This window comes from Leucoraja erinacea, chromosome 1 (assembly GCF_028641065.1).
Source record: "Leucoraja erinacea ecotype New England chromosome 1, Leri_hhj_1, whole genome shotgun sequence".
In the NCBI taxonomy this organism is placed as follows: Eukaryota; Metazoa; Chordata; class Chondrichthyes; order Rajiformes; family Rajidae; genus Leucoraja; species Leucoraja erinaceus.
The window spans coordinates 42886112-42905370 of record NC_073377.1 but is presented as its reverse complement, the minus strand read 5'-3'; the positions used below and the strand labels follow the sequence as shown (position 1 = coordinate 42905370).

General features: G+C 37.6%; 1 protein-coding gene across 4 annotated transcripts in view; it reads right to left on the bottom strand.

The window, feature by feature from the left end:
- LOC129696097 (protein unc-13 homolog B-like) overlaps positions 1–19259 on the bottom strand; it is a 411098-nt gene that overhangs the window by 187185 nt on the left and 204654 nt on the right. For 3 of the 4 annotated variants that reach the window (XM_055633576.1, XM_055633551.1, XM_055633558.1), the window contains exons 7-9: positions 18538–18595; positions 6081–6303; positions 4481–4606 (exon numbers count right to left, since the gene is read on the bottom strand). In XM_055633576.1, the coding sequence (XP_055489551.1) occupies positions 4481–4606; positions 6081–6303; positions 18538–18595 (407 nt within the window). The remainder of the gene's footprint in view (positions 1–4480; positions 4607–6080; positions 6304–18537; positions 18596–19259) is intronic. The other variant, XM_055633568.1, reaches the window with a different exon arrangement.

Genomic DNA, 19259 nt, shown 5'->3' with positions numbered 1-19259 from the left:
CAAATATAGTTAACCAGTCTTGGTGTTCTTGATAATTACTAATAAAGGAGTTTTCTTTGTTCTGTGACTCTTGTTGCTGTGTGAAAAGCCAAGCAACTCCATTGCCAGAGAAACTTAAATCCAGCGGCAGTTCCATAGAACTCCTTTCACCAACTTCAAGTTCCAATAAATTCCAATCTTTCTCTGAGTTTGCGTTCATACATCTCGTATTTCTCTGGTCATCATCTTCATAATATAAATACTGCATACTGGAATCTCTGGATTTTACACTAAGATCCAAGTAATCAAGTCCCATGCTATTTTCAATCTTATTGCTGAATAAATGTCTTCTCTCTTCAACACTGGCATCATTGTCATTTATTGAGAGATTCATGAACATAGAATATTCATCCCTCTCATTGTTCCAGTTTCTACACTGGATCTGGAAAGCATCTTGATTTGTAGCAATATCATCTAACCAGCATGTATCAGCACCTTCTTGTGAGCCAATTTCAGTACAGTTATCGTCTCCCAATTCCACCACAGAATTAAAACTACTTAAATTGGTGGGATTTGACAATTCTACAGAATCATTTGGTGGTAATAAATTATACGCTTGACCGTCTCTGCAGAAATCATTCCATGTGACCTCATATTTCAGTGATCCAGGTGCACTTTGCTTCAATTTTTGCAAGTTTTGAGCAAAATTGTCATGATTTTTTATAAATGCAGGGCAAGTGTTTGTTTCTTTAGAAAATTCACATTCATTCAGGTCCAGATCCATTTTATTATTAACATTTTTGTCATCAGCACTTTCTGAATCAAGGAAAGATTTCCCAAAGCTCCAAAATGAGTTTTCCTGTTTATCAAAATCCTTCTTAGATTTTGTGGGTTCATCTCTATTTTTCTTTGGTTTGGAAGTAAATTGGTCAAAGAAACTGAAAGATGATTTTTCTTCAGCGTTTTTGTCTGTCCTATTAATAACATCTGCCAAGATTGAACTTATTTGTCCACGTTTACCATCATTCTTAGTTTTTTCTTTATCAGATTGACCTTTACTTATAAGTTTCAAGAAATGAAGAGAACTCTCTTGTTTTGAAGGTGTGCCCTCTTGCTTATTTGCTGATAAATTAAAGAGGGTTGAAATAAAACCTGACTGCTTACTGTTGTCTTCTTCTTTCTTATCGACATTGTTTAGCTTCATTGCACCATCGTCACCTTTGACCAAAATATCAGCTTGATTTGATGTATTAGATGACATAATCAAAGAAGTGTGCTTCTTTCTGTCTTTTCTTTCTATGTTTATCACTTTATCAGAATAATCTTTGCTACTAACATCCTGCTTTAAGTTTATTAAATTTTCATTTGGAGCATATTTTATAAAGCCTGAAAAAAATCCATCTTTGCCAAGAGTTGGTTTGTCTGTTTCAGGTAATTTTTCATTCATTGATTCAACATGCTCATATTCCAAAGTGGACTTATCTACTGTGATACAGTGATCAGAGGAAGATGTTGCCGCATCTGAAAATGTTATGTGTTTGTTTAGATCTACTTGTTCAGATACAGTCCTCAAATTTTCCACTTTATCATTAATTTCCAGCTTTGACGTGGATGCATTTTTACTGTCTGAAAATGTAAACAAGCCTGAAAAAAATCCTTGTTCACTACTGATCTTTTTTTCCTTTTTATCTCTATCAATTCTTTGTTTTGCATTTGATGACAATTTTGAAATATCTTCCAATATATTATCTTCATATTCATCAGATGTTGTAATTTTATCTGGCTGTGGTTCATTTTTTATTTCATGTTTAAATGCTGATAGTCTCTCATTCACATGAAATTTTACAGAAGATATTCTTGCATCTGGGTTTGCTTCTTTTTGATTTTCAGTAAAGATGTTTTCAGAAGAAAAGAATGGACGTTTCAATTTTTCTACAAGAGAGAAAGACTGATTATCTCTATTTCTTTCCTCATCTCGGACATCCTCAGCAGATCTGTGAAAAGGAAACTTTGACAGAGTCTCTGATGCTGTTTGTGTTTTATTGTCCAGTGAAGGAAAAAAAACATGACCTGCTGATTTTTTTAAAGGGTTAAAATATCTCAAATTAATTCCAGAGCAGTATTGTGTGTTGGACTTTGTTTGTAAAGATTCTAATTTCGTGGAAGGCGTCATATTATTCTCTATTTTATTATCATGAGCATCGTGTGGTCCCAGAGTTTCAGGTGTATGTTTATCTGTTTTTTCTCGAACTATGGGAATTGACTGCTCCATAGTTTCTGACATGTTATGCAACTCTAATGCATGATCTGTACATTCATCTAGAGCAACATCTTTCTGACATGTGTTTGTTAAAAAGTTATTCTGTTGGTACAACTTATCATCAAAATTATTTTGAGAGTGATTGTCAATGTCATTGGAGCGGGGACAATTATTAGATACTTGTAACGCATTTTTTTCTTCACTGTTAGCTTGATGTGTTGTATTTTGCCCAATGTCATTCTGACTATCATTTGCTATTTTTTTTTCTATCAAGAACTTTAAAGGGTTTAGTTTCTCAAGTAATGACTCAATGACTCTGTTCTGTGATGGTTCAGTTACCAGATAGATATTTTCATCTTGTGGCTTTTGTAACGTTTTCTCCTCTGCTGTATTAATCATTTTAGAAGAATCAGATTCTTTGCTTTCTGGAGCAGGCCATGGAGGTTTGGACAGCAAAGTATCATTTCCTTCTGATGCATCATTCATAGGAGGATGAACCTTTGTATCATTGGTAATGGGTGAAAATAAATTTGAGAGATTAGTGCATGCCTTATTAATTTTGTCTGGAGATTCTGAAGTAGCAGACATTATTTTTCCCAAAAATGAATGCTGCTTTTTACCCATTCCTACTTTTTCACCCAATGAGTTGAATAGAGACTGCATGGTATTTTTCACACCAGTCAGATCGGGAAGAGAGTCCAGTTTTTGATCACTATCCCCACCATCAGCCTGTTTCAACCCTTTTTCATTTTCCCATCCTTGTGCATTATTACAACAAGGTACTTTTTCTTCACTAACATGCTTCCTCGGGCTCATGGATTCTTCTTGAGACTTTCTGAGAGTTTTATTCTGCATTTTTGGAAGTGATCCAAATTTATTAATTTCCTCTTCTTTTTCTGCCAAGTACTGAGAGACAGATGCTACCAGACATTGCAGTTCATCCATTGGATCAATAAAATCTTCATTCATTTTCTCACTTTTGGTGGAATGCAACCTTTTTCTGGTTTGATGTAATATGTCATCAATTTCCTCATCAATGATGACCCTTGATTGCTCTTTGCTTTGGGGGATATTTGAAGCAATGATATCCTGATTTCTGTCAACACACCTTTTGCCACTTTCATGCCATGACTGTGCAATTAATAAAGCTTCTTGTTCATCGTCAGATTCAAGAGAACAACAAAGATCATCAGAATCACTGCTATTATAGGTATCACAAATGTCCTCTAACATTCCTTCATCTGCCATTTTTTCTTTGCATATTTCATCCAGGCATTCTGCTCCATCTATCACATCTTCAGGGTTGTTGCTGAATGATTCATTTAATCTCCATGTGTTATTTCTTTTCAGAGGTTCCTGTTTATTCACTTTAACTGTTGTTGCCATGTCATAGCTATAAAGCAAAGGGTCGCTGCGATTCCATTTCATTTTTTCAGATTCTATTTTTGACACTTTACTGGAAAGGTTGCTGATAAATATACCACTGGGAGATGGGTTATCTAATTTTTTAGAATGGTTTAGCTTTTGCATGTCACTGTCCCCCAAGCTATTTGTTCTGCCTTTCTTTTTTCGCCTATCAATTGTATTATATTCCTCTGGATAACTAGGATAGAGCAAAATGTTTGATTTTCCTTTCAGAAACTGCTGACACTTTAATATTTTTTGGTCTTTCCTATCTGCATGTTCCGTGCATTTATGAACTTTTCCTTTTATAGGGATCTTCTTTGGAGTTCCTTCTTGTCTGCCTTTTTTACTTTCTTTCCCAGAAAAGCTGTTGAATTGTTTCCCTAACTCCTCATATTTACTTTCCCAGTCTTCTTCTCCAACACCAAAATCCACTGGTACGATTCTGATCTTTTCTTGTAAGATGCTCCGGCTTGTTAATGCAAGGCATGCATAAGTAGACAACAGAATGTTTTGAAAACAATATTAGGAAATGTTTTTTTTAAAAGATGATATTGAAAACATTTTAAATTAATTGAATATTAAGCAAAGAGACAAACAAAATAAACAATGATTAAAAACTCAAGGGAATTAAAAAAAACATTTTGTTTACTCGTGTTGATAATGCATTTGCACTTTCTTTCTTTAAATACACTTAGTAGTTAAATTTATCCTATCTGGAAACACATCCAAGGAAACATTAAAAGCATGCAAACAGTCCAACCAATATTAACTTCATACTATCATAGCACACCATTACACAGCAACATCAAGGCTGTAAAGAAGAACAGAACCCACCTATCGGACAGATTTAGAGACTGCCTACTTTCGAGGGAGTACTGGCGGCTGGTTAGCTGACTAGATTCTGATGCAGACTCTAGATCACTACGGCCATTTGCAGCAGAATTTATGCTATCATATCGTCTGGTAAGGGAAACGAATGACAGTAGAAAACAGGAGGATGAATAATTACTTACTGTGTAACTGCATTTCAGAGCTCAAATTGGTTATTCTATGAAAACTGCATTCAAGTTAAACAAAAATACTGTTTTGCTTCTGAAATGCATTAATTGAATGCTGCCTCAAGATCACAAAGATCTGGCAACATGTCACATATTGGAAGATTTCTTCTTTTGAACCTGACACATCAATGGTTACAAAATACATATGTAAATACATTTCATACCCTGTTAACAATGAATATCATTTTTTTAATCGAAAAAGATGCAAAACATTAGTCAGAAAAAGGATCTGAATTTGATCAACTTTGAAACTGCATAATAAATATAAATATCCTTGTTACTTTAAGTTTTCCCTATGTAAACCGATTATATTGTAATATCTTAAAAATTGCAAATTCAATCTGATATAACATATTTTTCAGCACCAATTTTAATATTCAATTTTACATAATCCAAAAGGTAACTTGAAACATCGGTTTTCTCTGCAGAGCTAATTTTCCTGGAAGCAAATTGCCGAGGAGTTTGGTGCATATGTGGGCTGCTACCAGTTTTTCAAAGAACTACATTCTGGTTGATGTTGGACCTACTGGACAGAAGCATTGAGACATGTCATTTTACTTTACTCGGGGAATGGAATAATGGATTCCTTGAAGTAGATAGGGACAGTAGACGGCTGAAGTTAGAGGTTTAAAATACTGGCAAAGTCTGTGGCCACTTGACTGGTTCACGATTTCAGAACCCACCCATCCGGGGTGCTACTCTCCAAATGTTTACTGTGGTGAAAGCAGATCTGACCTGCCACAGAGACCTATGGGACAGGGCCAGTGGGGAACAGGAGAATGTGCCTTGGTGGAACATTGTTTGGCTGTTAAAAACAGATATAAACAGGCCTGTGACTGCATATGGGTTTCAATAGACAATAGTATCTTCTAGTTACTGTGGCTTCCTCCCACATACTAACAATGTGCAGGTCAGTTGGTTAATAGGCCAGTTTAAATTGTCCTTTATATGTTAATAAATCCTATAATTAGGTGGAGGGTGGGTTGATGATACCTTTCCGTATCTCTCTATAAGTTCACGGAAATGTGGGCTATCTTTACACCTCAAGATGATTTTCATAAAAGTGATTTGTATTGTCAGGAGTGTACAGATCAATATAAAACAGTGACCAGGTGAGAAAAGGTGAAACATTGACAAGAAAGTCTAAGGTGGTGATGAGGGAATGGTTAACTAAATTAACACTTCCAGTGGTACCAAATCAAAGGCCAGGCACTTGGAAAATTTCAAGTGAAGGAACTTGAGGATACCATTGCAGCTGAAGTAAAATGAAAAAATGTTAAAGATATACTTTCCTTCCAAGTGCAAGTGTGCTCATCTCAAAACCAAATATGAATCCACAAACTGAAATACTATATTTCCAAAAATAGGCTACATACCTTATTCCTTTTTTTTCACGGTAATCTAGATCATAATTTGGGATTGTACCAACACAGGGATCCCGAGAAATTCCTTGGAGCTGTAATCTTGACTGAACTGGGAACTGATGAACGGATGCATTTGGCTGGGAGGTGGTGTGAAAGGGAGGTGGAATGCTGTTACTGGTCTCACTACGATAATCACTGTCTCTGTCATCAACTGCACTGTCGGGATCTTCAAGAGCTGAAAAGAAAGAAAACAGAATATTCATACCAATTGTTTACTTGAGAGTGCTGAATGTTCTGTTTTTGAAAGCATAGTTTCCAGCTATACTGCACAATATAAGTAGCAACTAATAGGCAACATCAACATACCCTAAACATCTTCAGCATAAGAAATTTGGTTAAGAGTATTATTTTTTATTTCTGTAAATATACTCTGCACATCATGGGAAAGAGGTAAAACATTTGTATTTTTTCTGTTAACGTAATGGCACAGAAAGCCAGCAATAATCTAAATTTCACATTATTTTCCTTTACAGCAATAAGATGTGCAGATAATATAGCAAATTTTTACCTTGTTGAGGTTCCATGCACACTCTGTTCGATAAATATCCATGCATTCAATGGTAATTTGATTTTTTAATTTTATAAAACAACAAAATAAAAGAAAAACATAAAATGATTGTACATCACAAACATGACAGACACAAAAATAGAACGCTAAGTCGACAAAGACTAGGAGAAAAATAAAACTAATGTAATCATACAATGAGAGATATATGCATCCCATCTATGTATGAATACCCCAGGTCTCTCTGGTCGGAGCATGCTAATATAGGAGCTAAGGTACTTGTGAATAATAAATCATTACATACTTTGCTGCTCTCCCCATCCGAAATAACTCCAATTGCCTGGTGGTGCAAACGTTGGCAAAGAAGGGGAAAAAGAAGACTTCAGCAAACCAGGGGGAATAACTTTTTTAAAGAAATCTCAGTCTCTTTACATCTTGCTCAGAATAATGATGCTAAGTAGCATAACATTCACAGATTAGTTTTTGTTGGTTCACTATGGTCGAGAATTTGTGACCCATACTATCATCATGTTTTATAGTTTTTACAGCAAATGTGTTTTATCGTGTTTTAACAGGCACAGCTGTACATTTTGAATGGGTTAATATCTCCATTTAAAGATGGTAGGAAACATTCATTAATGAGAAGCATTCACTAATTTTCTTTAAGGATTTGCAGTACATGCATTGATTATACATAAAGATGAGATGGACTTCCTGGGCGAATGTGTTCTGAATTGAGCTCAAATAGTGCATTCTTCTATATTTTATTTTCAACATCTCTGAGTCGTCAGCAAATCTCCTTTAATCCATGCCTCCTGGTAATTAACACTGCACTTATTTGAAGCAGTTTTATTTACTCTGTTTAAATCATCCACGGTTTTAAACACATCTATCAACCACTAAATGGAAACGAGAACAAAACTAAATTAATATTTTTGGTAATAACACCTAAAAATAACAAAAAAAATCTTAAAACTTACAATGGGAAAAAGGTGGAAGCCAGAAGTGAGAATATCATCGGCCGCAAGGACAGATACATTTTTATAGTAGTATTATGCTCACAAATATGAATCAATAAGGTTCATCATTTTGGAGTAAACATTCAAAGCTTTGAATAAACCTAGGCATAATGTTAAGAATTTGAGTTTTGGATTAATGAATATATCTAATTATACCAGGATTCAATGACACAAAAACTGAATCACAATGCACCCTGTTCTAGGCTGTCACAAAAATACAAAAGCATACACATTCACAACCACAAGTGCACTGATCAAAATTGGCTAAAAATAAAGGTGACATCCTTTATCAAAGCCTGACATAAGCTGCATATTTAAATTAAAGGTCTAAAGCCGATGAGTTTCCCTGTCCAACATCATATATCCCCAGATTTCCTGATATCCATCTCCATCCTACTGTGTCCCAAATTTGGTCTTATTCTCAAGCCCACATCCCCAATTCATACATTCCTAGTTGCTGTTGTCCTTTCCCTGGAAATAACACATAACATCTTGCCAAGATCCACTACTCGAGTGCTGCATCCTGATATTTCTAGCCACTTATCTGGCCTTTTCTAGTCTTTGCTCTATTCAGTCTTTGCTCTATTTCTCCATGCCAATATATTCATAATGACATCTGGAGTCCAAAATGTCATCCTAATAGGATGAAATAGCTGTACTTCCCGATGTGATGTCATACCAAGACCAAAGATCAAGACCAGATAAAGATAATACTATTTCCATCCGGGAGATAATTGATAAGAGCTATGCCAGTAATTGATTTTACACTCACAATTTAAGCGGAACTATTTACCACTCACTAATGTCTCAACTAATCCACATCTATAATAAAAGGATTGCATAACGTTGACAAGGTTTTCTAAACTCTGCTTTCAGAACTCTGCATGTAATTAGTCGCAGAATTTAAGAAAACAGCTTTATTTATAGAAATAACCAGCCTAACGGAACATCTGCCGTTATGCCAATTCATCAATGCACACAAACCACCTGGGATTTTGCTAGTTGTATCTTATATTTCAATATGTATGTGCACATTATTTACACTGTAATCACCATAAATATTTACTCCATAAATGAAAATAAAGAATTTACAGATAGGTGACAAATCAATTTACACTTATTTAGTTGATGAACATAATTCCACATGCTCTTACACTATTTTGTGTGACTAGGTTTAGGTATAGGTTTAGGTTTATTATCGCCACATGTACTGAGGTACAGTGAAAAGCTTTTACTTGTATGCTATCCAAAGAGTACATCGATACAATCAGTTCAAATTCAAGTACAATAAATAGAGCAAAGGGGAAGGAAGATACAGAGTACAGAATATAGTTCCCACCATTGTAACACATTGTAGCATATCAATTCCTTAGAAAAAGTCCAATGTCCTCATTGGGGTAGAGGTGAATCGAGCAGTATCCTAGCTTATAGAAGGATTGTTCAAAAGATAGTGGTTTATAAGTCATAGGAGCAGAATGAAGCCATTCGGCCCATTGAGTCTACTCCGCCATTCAACCATGGCTGATTGAGTTGGAGGAGCATGGCTGATAATGGAGGGGAGGAAGCTGTTCCTGAGTCTGGTGGTGTACGCTTTCAAGCTTCTGTACCTTCTGCCACATGGAAGCAGGGAAAAGGAATGACCAGTGGAACAAGTCAGAAACAACTTGTTTGTTTTTGCATAGGTATGTGATTTAGTTCTATTGACCATGCAAATTAATATATTTTTTAATTTTACACGGTAATCTTCCAAAACCAACAAAAAAATAATTGAGCCATATTTTAATTATCATCAAACATTTAGTCCATCATCAAACAACTGGCAAATATCTAAATGCAATTATAATAATTCCTCTTTGACAATAAGTAGTTTTAACAACGGATCAACCTATACATTTTGAACAACAATATCCCTGAGCACAATAAATAGCTACACATATACACTAAATCCAACATAACAATCTCAACTTTTATTGCAATTTATAAACAACAAACATTTACAGGTATTCCTCAATTTACAAAAAACTTTGGCTCCAATAATATTTAATGAAGTGAAAATTCATACAGTATATCAAAGAACATTTTCCCATGAGATTCAATGGAAAATATCTGGGTGCATACCAGACCTCAAGAACATTGGTTAAAAAAAAACCTAAATAACTAAAAATACATCATTTTTTTACACAGAGAGTGGTGAATCTGTGGTTTTTACCCAGAGAGTGGTGAATCTGTGGAATTCTCTGCCGCAGAAGGTAGTTGAGGCCAGTTCATTGGCTATATTTAAGAGGGAGTTAGATATGGCCCTTGTGGCTAAAGGGATCAGGGGGTATGGAGAGAAGGCAGGTATGGGATACTGAGTTGGATGATCAGCCATGATCATATTGAATGGCGGTGCAGGCTCGAAGGGCCGAATGGCCTACTCTTGCACCTTTTTTCTATGTTTCTATCTTTCTATGTTAAGACATATTGATAATAAAACATATGAAATATCTCATCTCAGAGTTTTCACCAAGTGAATAATTCACGTACCAAAGGGTGAATTTAGAGGGTATGTTTTCACTTACAAGAAATTCAGCAACAAGATATGACAAACTCTCACATTTAAGATCAAGATGATGTGACTATTTTAATCTTAATTGGTCATAAGTCTTTAGAACTTTAGAACTTCCTTGAAGATTGGCGAAGTAGAATCTCAGAGGCAAATTCTAGATAAACAAGGGTTAAAAAGTTGCTTTGAATGGGTGTGAATGCAAAGTTGTTCATAATTATTTAAGATAAAACTGAAACCGAACGCAAAACTAATTATTTTTGGATCAATGGAAGCCAGCTTGGAGCTGACTACGTTCCAAAAGAGCTTTCTTAATTATGGCTTAATAAAGGCAAAAAAACTTATAATTAAATTTTGGAAAAACGCTCCCACACCCACGATATAAATGTGGATTTCAAATATGTCCAAAATGTTACACCTGGAAGACATGAGATTCCTCCTAGCAGGCAAAGCAGACCATTTCCAAAAGATTTGGTCTCCATTTATCGACTTATTACAAGTATAGGGTGCAACACAACTTTGAAAATAAATCTCTTTTCTACGGGTCTCTCTTGATCACTCTTTCACGCACTTACTATCCTATCTAACTCTCTCTACTTTCCTTCTTTTTAAGGTTTAAAATAAGAAGTGGTACAGGAATTGTATTATGTTATCCTTGGCTTATATCGCTGTAATGTACATTACTTCTAATAATAAATAAAATATTAAATAAAAAACAAAATTTAAAAATAAATAAATAAAGAGTTGCTCATAAGATCATGTACTAGGAGTAGAATTAGGCCATTCGGCCCATCAAGCCATTCAATCATGGTTGATCTATCTCTCCCACCCTATTCTCCTACCTTCTCCCCATACCCTCTGACACTAGCTGAGTTTGCATTCAACTCAACATGATCCTATTGAATACACAAGAGGTCAAGCGATCTAACCCTAAATGCATTCTCATGTCAGTTGATTTTTCATATCATCATGACTTCGGCAGAAGTGAGAAACAGAGATGCTACTTATGGTTGGGATGATGATGTAGCGATGTTACAAAACCTACTTTCAGCCGCTCTGCAGTTCTGCCACTGGCTGTGTGCGTGACTTTGGCGCTTTTGAAGGGGGGGGGATTAAAATGCAGTTTTGTACTGCTTGTCGTAGAAGGATTTCCTCGGGCTGCTAGCTGATGAAGAAAAATCGATCAGACTTCCGTTCCCGTTTTTTTTTTAATAAATCGCTAGACAATTTAATAGTTGGATTAAAATAAAAAGCGCCCTCAATTAAATTAAAATTAAAAAAAAAGAATTAAAATAAAAAATGCCCTCAACGCCCACAGCGTGACGGATCGTAATAACATGACACAGGGTAAGTTGTATATTTTACATATAATTTTGCTTCTTGGGATGGTTTTAATCTAATTTTACGTTGCAAAAATGTTATTTGGGCCCCATACGAACCGGCAGTGTCTTTCCTGCCGATATGGGGTTCAAATTCACCACAACCGCAAGGTTCCAATCGATCGCGTTCCAGAAACACCCACTCGCAAGATGATTTAATGCTTTTTTTTGGGCAATCATGTCATAAGAGCATCTAAATCGTCTATATTTTGTGTTATTCATCTATCCATCTATCTATCTACAGTCAATATTTTTATACTAAATATACACAACAGTTTTAGCCATATGTATTGTGCAAAAAATAATAATTTTGATTATATTGAGTGGATTTTTAGATTAATTTATGGGAATTAAACATTAAATTCCTTCCATCTGGCATATAAATTCATGACAGTGTGATTTAAAAATCATGCTATATATTGAGAATTCTTGTGTGAATGGGATTAGTTTGTTATTTGGATACTTAGGCTATCCTAAAAATGTATCCTTTTCTTAAGGAATGGAATCTACAGGACATTCTTAATAGGAAAGTAGTGGGCAGAAAGGCATATCATGCGTGGTTTGAAGAGTAAAAACTTGTAGTTTACAATGCCAAAATTGAAAAGTTGAGTAAAAACAAGATGTACAGTTGCTTATTGGTTACAATCTGAGGAGTATGATGATGCTACTGATTATGATATGCCAACGTACCAGCTAGCAACTGATCTTCTGCATAAATACTTGGTCTATTGCTAGAAATTGTAATTTATTTACCTATCTGTTACGAACTTACAGCATATAATACAACAATATTAAAGTTCTGATCTTAAGAATATCACTTTTTTGAATTTTCAAGGAGGTCTGGGTGTTTATTACTATTTCCGTCACAATGGTCAATTTTGTAATTAGCTACAATTAGGTAATTGACTAATTATATGCTTTAATTTCAGGTCATCCAAGTAAGATGTTTTATATTTGTTTCAGAATGCTTCAATCTATAATAAATGAAAATGTCATTCAGTTCTCTTAATTTTTAAGAACGTTATGGGCTTTTGACTGTCCTCGATCACAGCTTTTGTGTTAAGTCAATGGAAAAGCAATAGGGAACAAGATGCTGATTTCTGTGTATGAAAATGGCCATAACTTTTTTAATACTGAAGATATGAAAGTGAATTAGGTGTCAAATTAAACTTTTTTTATGCTTTATCTGATGGGATAAATTTCCGACTTGATTTTTTAAATCTCAAAATTTTGTAACGTTGCTAGATGATGGTTGTAATGAAACTGAACTGAATGGAGTCTGCAACACGAATAGCAATGGAAGAATGAACAATTGTTTCTCTTTTCATCAAATACAGTCCTTATAAAAAAAACCATAGCAATGTCTCTCATGTGGTACGTCTGATACTCCATAATGGATCATTATCTTTAAAGATGATAATCACGCCTAATGTAGAAGAATTCCTTTGAAAGTCTTTTCATGGTGAGCTTCTTTGATGGTGGTGGAGCTATGTCAGTGGATTCTTATTCAACCTAGTAAGCTTTTAACGCAGTGATAGCTCTCTGACCCTTAGGTTGTAACAATGGGGTTCAGCAACAATGATTCTATCTGAAAGACATTTGTGTTAGATCACCAGCCCACTGGATGATTGGTCTTCAAACATTCCTTTGGAGCCCTCAGATTCTCAGAATGGTAAATTAAGATGCACAAGCTTACACTCCCCCTTCACAATGCCTCCATTAATTCTAAGGAAATCTTGAAGCAAGGATCTGTATCCTTCTTCTTCAAGATGAAAAGTCTGAGCTCCTCCTCCTTCAAATAAGCCTCTTTAGTAGACTTTTTGTAGACTTTTGTAGAGCTCCCCCTCTCCTCCCCCCATTCACCATCAACAACACCACAGTCACATCTGTGAAGTCATTTAAGTTCCTTGGAACCATCATCTCCAGGGATCTTAAATGGGAGGCCACCATCGACTCCACAGTCAAAAAGGCCTAACAGAGGATGTATTTCCTGCGGCAGCTGAGAAAACACAATCTGCCCCAGGCAATGATCGTCCAGTTTTATACTGCCATCATAGAGTCTGTCCTCACCTTCTCCATCACGGTCGGGTTTGGCTCAGCCCTCTAGCACGACATCCAAAAGCTGCAGCCCATCGCCCGATCAGCCGAGAAGGTTATTGGCTGCAACTTTCCCCCCCCCCATCGATGAACTGTACACTGCAAGGGCCAGGAAGATAGTAGGTAAGATCATCTCTGACCCCTCTCACCCTGGCCACAAACTCTTCGAAGCACTTCCCTCTGGAAGGCGACTCCAGACTGTCAAAGCCGCCTCAGCCAGACATAAAAACAGTTTTTTTTCCCCATGAGCAGTAGCTCTACTCAACAGCCAAAAGTCTGTCGCCTCTTTGTGCTCTGGTATTTTAGTTCATTCTTCACATGTTTAAATTAATATTTAATTGTCTCCTGTTGTATCGTGTTGTTACTTGTGAGCAAAGCACCAAGGGAAATTCCTTGTATGTATACATATTTGGCAAATAAAATGTATTCAATTCAATTCAATCCCATTCATATTAAATGCTTGGTTAACAAATCTTCCATGACAATTTGTTTCAGCTTCATGCAAAACATTTCAGCTGCCTTGCTATCCTTCTGCTTCCCCACAAGACAAATATTTTTGCAAGTTAGCATGTTCCTTGAATAGCCTCCATAGTCATAGTCAGAATCAAACAGCATGGAAAGAGGCCGTTCGACTATCTAAACTAGCCTCATTTGCCAACATTTCTGTTCAGTTTAGTTTATTGTCACGTGTACCGAGGTACAGTGAAAAGCTTTTGGTGCTTGCTAACCAGTCAGCGGAAAGACAATACATGATTACAATTGAGCCATTTACAGCCAGATACATGATAAGGGAATAACTTTTAGTGCAAGGTACAGCTAGTAAAATCCAATCAGTAGTTTGAGGGTCACCAATGAGGTAGTTAAGTGCTAGTTCAAGGACTCCAAGTGCTACAAAGGTAAAAAGAAAAGCCACATTGCATCAGCATGTAGAGCACCATCACAGGACAAAGCAAAACAAAAGGCTCGAGAAAACCAAATGCGTGGGATTCACAACCTCGTAGAACAGTCAGTGAGTAATTTACTTGGACTGTACGGCACCTATAAAATGAACGGTGGGTCTGGAAAGGAAGACTTTCAGACAGTCAAAGTGAACAATCAATACATTACTATGTGTATTGATACCGCTGCTGATTGCACAATTATAGGCAAAGACAACTGTAAATCCAAGTTTAACAATATGCCTACTACAGAAACAAACGTTCAGCTGAAAACATACACTGGAGAATTATTGGAGACATGTGGAGAGATAGTTTGTGTACAACACAAAGGCAAGGCTTTGAAGTTGTCAATAGGCCAACGTTGATAGGTAAAAATTGGCTCCGCTTACTGAAACTGGACTGGAAATCTGTATTCCAAGTTGAAGGGCAAACACAACTGGATCAGTTGTTGCAGAAACATCATGCTATGTTCAATGACAGCTAAGATGGCATAAAGGGTGAGCAAACACACATCAGGATTCGACCCGATGTGGAACCTGTCTACTGTAGCCTGTGACCAGTGCCATATTCGCTGAAAAGTAAAGTGGAAGCTGAAATAAAAAAGTTGGAACAAAATGGTGTACTGGTGAAAACAGATGGCAGTGATTGGGCTACTCCAATAGTAGTGGTTCCGAAAGCGGACAACACAGTGAGATTGTGTGGAGACTACAAAGTGACCATCAACCAGGCAGTAGATTGGGGTCGGCAACCTACGGCCCCCGGGCTGAATGAGGCTCGTAACCCGAAATCATCCGGCCTGCAGGCGGATTTTTTTTCCCGTAATCATCCGGAGTGCCAAGCGGCCAGCTCTGGCTGTACCGCATCCTGCGCAAAGCCGTCAGCAGAATTGCATGACACTGTCTCACCCGCTGAGTTTCTCCAGCATTTTTGTCTACCTTCTGTAAACACGTGATTTGATGCCTGTCACCTGACAGGACGGGGGCGGGATCCATGTGTACATGTGATAGATGTGCCCCGCCATCCGCTCACAGACATGCGTCCTGGCCCCTATGCAGAACAAGGTTGCTGACCCCTGCAGAAGATGATTAACAGTATCCTCTACCAACCTTACAAGATTTATGCACTGAACTTGCTGGCTCCAAGGTATTCTCTTAGCTAGATCTGTCACGTGTATATGCTCAGCTAAATGCTGATCGTAAGAGCCAGCAGTACCTCACGATAAACACACACATGGGGCTGTATATTGAAAAATCTTCCAAGCTACAATGGACATGATTCAACAAGGAACATCGCATTGTTTGAGCAATCAAGATGACTTGCTGATTGCGACTGTTACTGAGGAGGAGAATCTGGAGATACTCAGTGAAGTGTTGAAACGGCTTGATGATCTCAATGTAAAGTTGAAAAGAGGCAAATGTGCATTCTTACAGACCGAAGTAGTGTTTCGTGGTTTGAAAGTGGATCAACATGGACTAGAACCAGTGAAGGAAAAGATTGAAGCGATAGCAAACGCACCAACACCATAGAATGTGTCTCAACTCCGTTCCTTCCTGGGTATGGTACGGTATTACTCCCATTTCTTACCAGCGTTAGTAACAAATTAGCTCCTCTTCACAAGTTGTTGAAAAAGAATAAAAAATGGGAATGGCCCAAAGAGCAACAAAATGCTTATGATGCATGTAAGAAGAGCTTGACCAGTGATGCATTACTTGTTTACTACGATACAAATCGCGAGTTCAAGTTAGCTTGTATTGCGTCCAGTTGTGGGGTAGGAGCTGTGATTTCACATAATGGAACATGGACAAGAGAAGCCTATAGCATTTGCATCACACACACTTACCAAGAGTTAGCGTAATTTTGCACAAATCAAGAAAGAAGCCCTTGCTATCATCTTTGGGATCAAGAAATTCCATCAGTATCTGTTGGGTAGGAAATTCACCCTGATTCACTCACTGATCATAAGCCATTTCTCACTAATCTTAGTCCTCGGTCAGCAATATCCACAATGGCAGCCTCGAGGATGCAGCGCTGGGCAATTCTCCTGTCACAGTATGACTATAGCATTGAGTACCGCAGCTCAAAAGAAAATGCTATCGCTGATGCATTGTCGCGTTTGCCTCATGAAAAATCAGATGTTAGCACTGAAAGTGTTATCTACATCACAGAAGCAGTGGACAATCACTTTCCAGTCACACCAGCTGAAATTACTGCTGAAACTCAAAAGGACACTGCTAAATCAAGTATACGAACAAACTTTGTGTGGATGGTCAGAAATAAAACCATGTACTAATGACCTAAAACCTTATCACAATAGACGACATGACCTGTCATGTGAGCAACGGTGTATTAAATGGGGTCACAGAGTAGGAGTACCCAATTGTTTAAGACAAAGATTACTTAAAGAACTCCATAGTGAAGATACAGGTATGGTGGGAATGAAGTCTACAGCCAGAGGTTGCATGTATTGGCCAGGATTGGACAATGACATATGTAGCACCTGTCAGTGTTGTGGAAGTAGGCCTGCTATTGTTACTGGTAATCTATTTGAGACCTATCAGGAGAATAAAATGGTTGCAATTAATTATATTTTGCAATATCTTTAATTAAAAAGTAATTTACTGACAGCGTATTCAATTCATACTTCCATGATTTAGCATTTTATTACTATCTACCACTATCTTTTTGATGAACTGAGGCAAATTGTCTAAAATCAAATTATTGCACAAATAGCAATAATAATTTAATTTCATTTATAATTTTTTGCATTGATCTATCCATACCAGCGTCAGCAGCGGCCTCTGCCGCCCGTCCGCGTTTTTATTATTTTTTGTCTATGTTTATATGTAGTTTTTGTTATTTTTTGTTGGGGTGTGTGTGTGGGGGGGTAGGAGGGAGGGGGTAACTTTTAAATCTCTCCCTGCACTGGAGACCCGACCTTTTCTTGTCGGGTCTCCATTGTCGTTGGGTGCTGCAATAAGGAGCGGCCTCCAACAGAAGAAGCCGGGGACTCTGGTGCCGACTCACCTCACCGTCGCGGAGCTGGCCGAGTCCAGAGCGGGTGGAGCGGTGGTGGAGCGCTGCTGCTGCTGCTGCTGCTGCTGATTCGGAGGCTGCAACTGCGGGTCTGCGGACGGCGGCACCGGGAGCCCGCGGATCCCTGGAGGGAGACCGCTTTTCAGGGCTCCTGCAACGGCGACTTCTCCCGCCCGAGTTGCGGGGTCGAAGAGCTCCTGGAGCGGGGCCTAACATCACTGCCCCGCGCGGCTTGGAATGGCCGCGGGCCTCTGCGAGCGCCCGCTGGGGGCTCCAACATCAAGACCCGGTGTGCGACCTCGCACCACCCGGCGTGGCTTTAATGGCCGCGGGACAATCACCATCGCCAGCCGGGGGCTTTGACTTTGACTCTGTCATCGGGGGGGGGGGAAGAGTGCAGTGGAGAGATAAGTTTTTTTTTTGGCCTTCCATCACAGCAATGTGATGGATGTTTATGTAAAATGTAAATCATGTTGTGTCTGGGGTCTATTTGTTGTAATGTATGGCTGCAGAAACGGCATTTCGTTTGGACCTCAAGGGGTCCAAATGACAATTAAATTGACTCTTGAGTCTTGATCATCCAAGCATGATATGAGCAGTACTATGTAAAACTTTGCATCAACATGCCTCAAATAGTTATATCGAAGCACAAATGTGATTCATGGAATTTTAAAATACAAACAGGAGAACTTTGTAAACTTTTTTTTTTTAATCGCCTTCTGCAAGTGATTTTTTAAATTATAACTCTCAAATAAAATACCATATGATGAGTATTGGAAAGAAATACAAAAGGTTTTTTTGTGAGAAATTTAAAATACAACAAACATACTTTTCTAAGCACAGCAATGAACAATGATTCAAGTAACAAGAAGCAATCTTTCTATTAAACTTACAACACTGGGAGGGTGCTGTGGGCAAAGGCTTCTTCTGGACTTCTTCCTGAATTGTGTACTATAAAAGACAAGGAAAGGAGAGCTAATATGACACAATACAATTATTAAAATTGTTTGTAACATCAATAATACTGTACATATAATTATAAAAAATATGGTTAAGGTTAATGGACATGTAATAATACGCTGTATGCAGAACTTTCTATAAATATACTTATGTTAAGGATCCCATGGCTAGAAATTAGATCATGTGGCATGATGTTTCCGTTCGGTACAAAGTTAATTTCATATAATTGAGGATTCAGGTTACATAATGTGGAACTCCCATGCTTGCAGCACTGGGGACCCCAGATATCAGCAGTGGATTACAGAATGAAGCCACCTTTTTGTACCTTAGAAGGGGCATGTGGGGCAGATCTCAAGCTGAGAATGTAAATGGAGAGCAAGTTCTTCCATAGTTGAGGAAGTAATGAGTAGCCTAAAGCACTAGGCCTTTCAGGAGTTAGGAAGTACTTTTACACACAGGGATTGGCTGACTTCAGAATACCATTCTGCAAACATAGATTGAAGTTATTTTAAATAGTTTAACCAGGTGACATAATTTAACATCATGACAAAACCCTTTGATTAAATTCCAAATGGTATGGAAGGTTAGATGGCATGGGAGCCAGGGAAAATTAGCTAACTGGATACAGAATTTTCTTCATGGTAGGAAGCAAAAA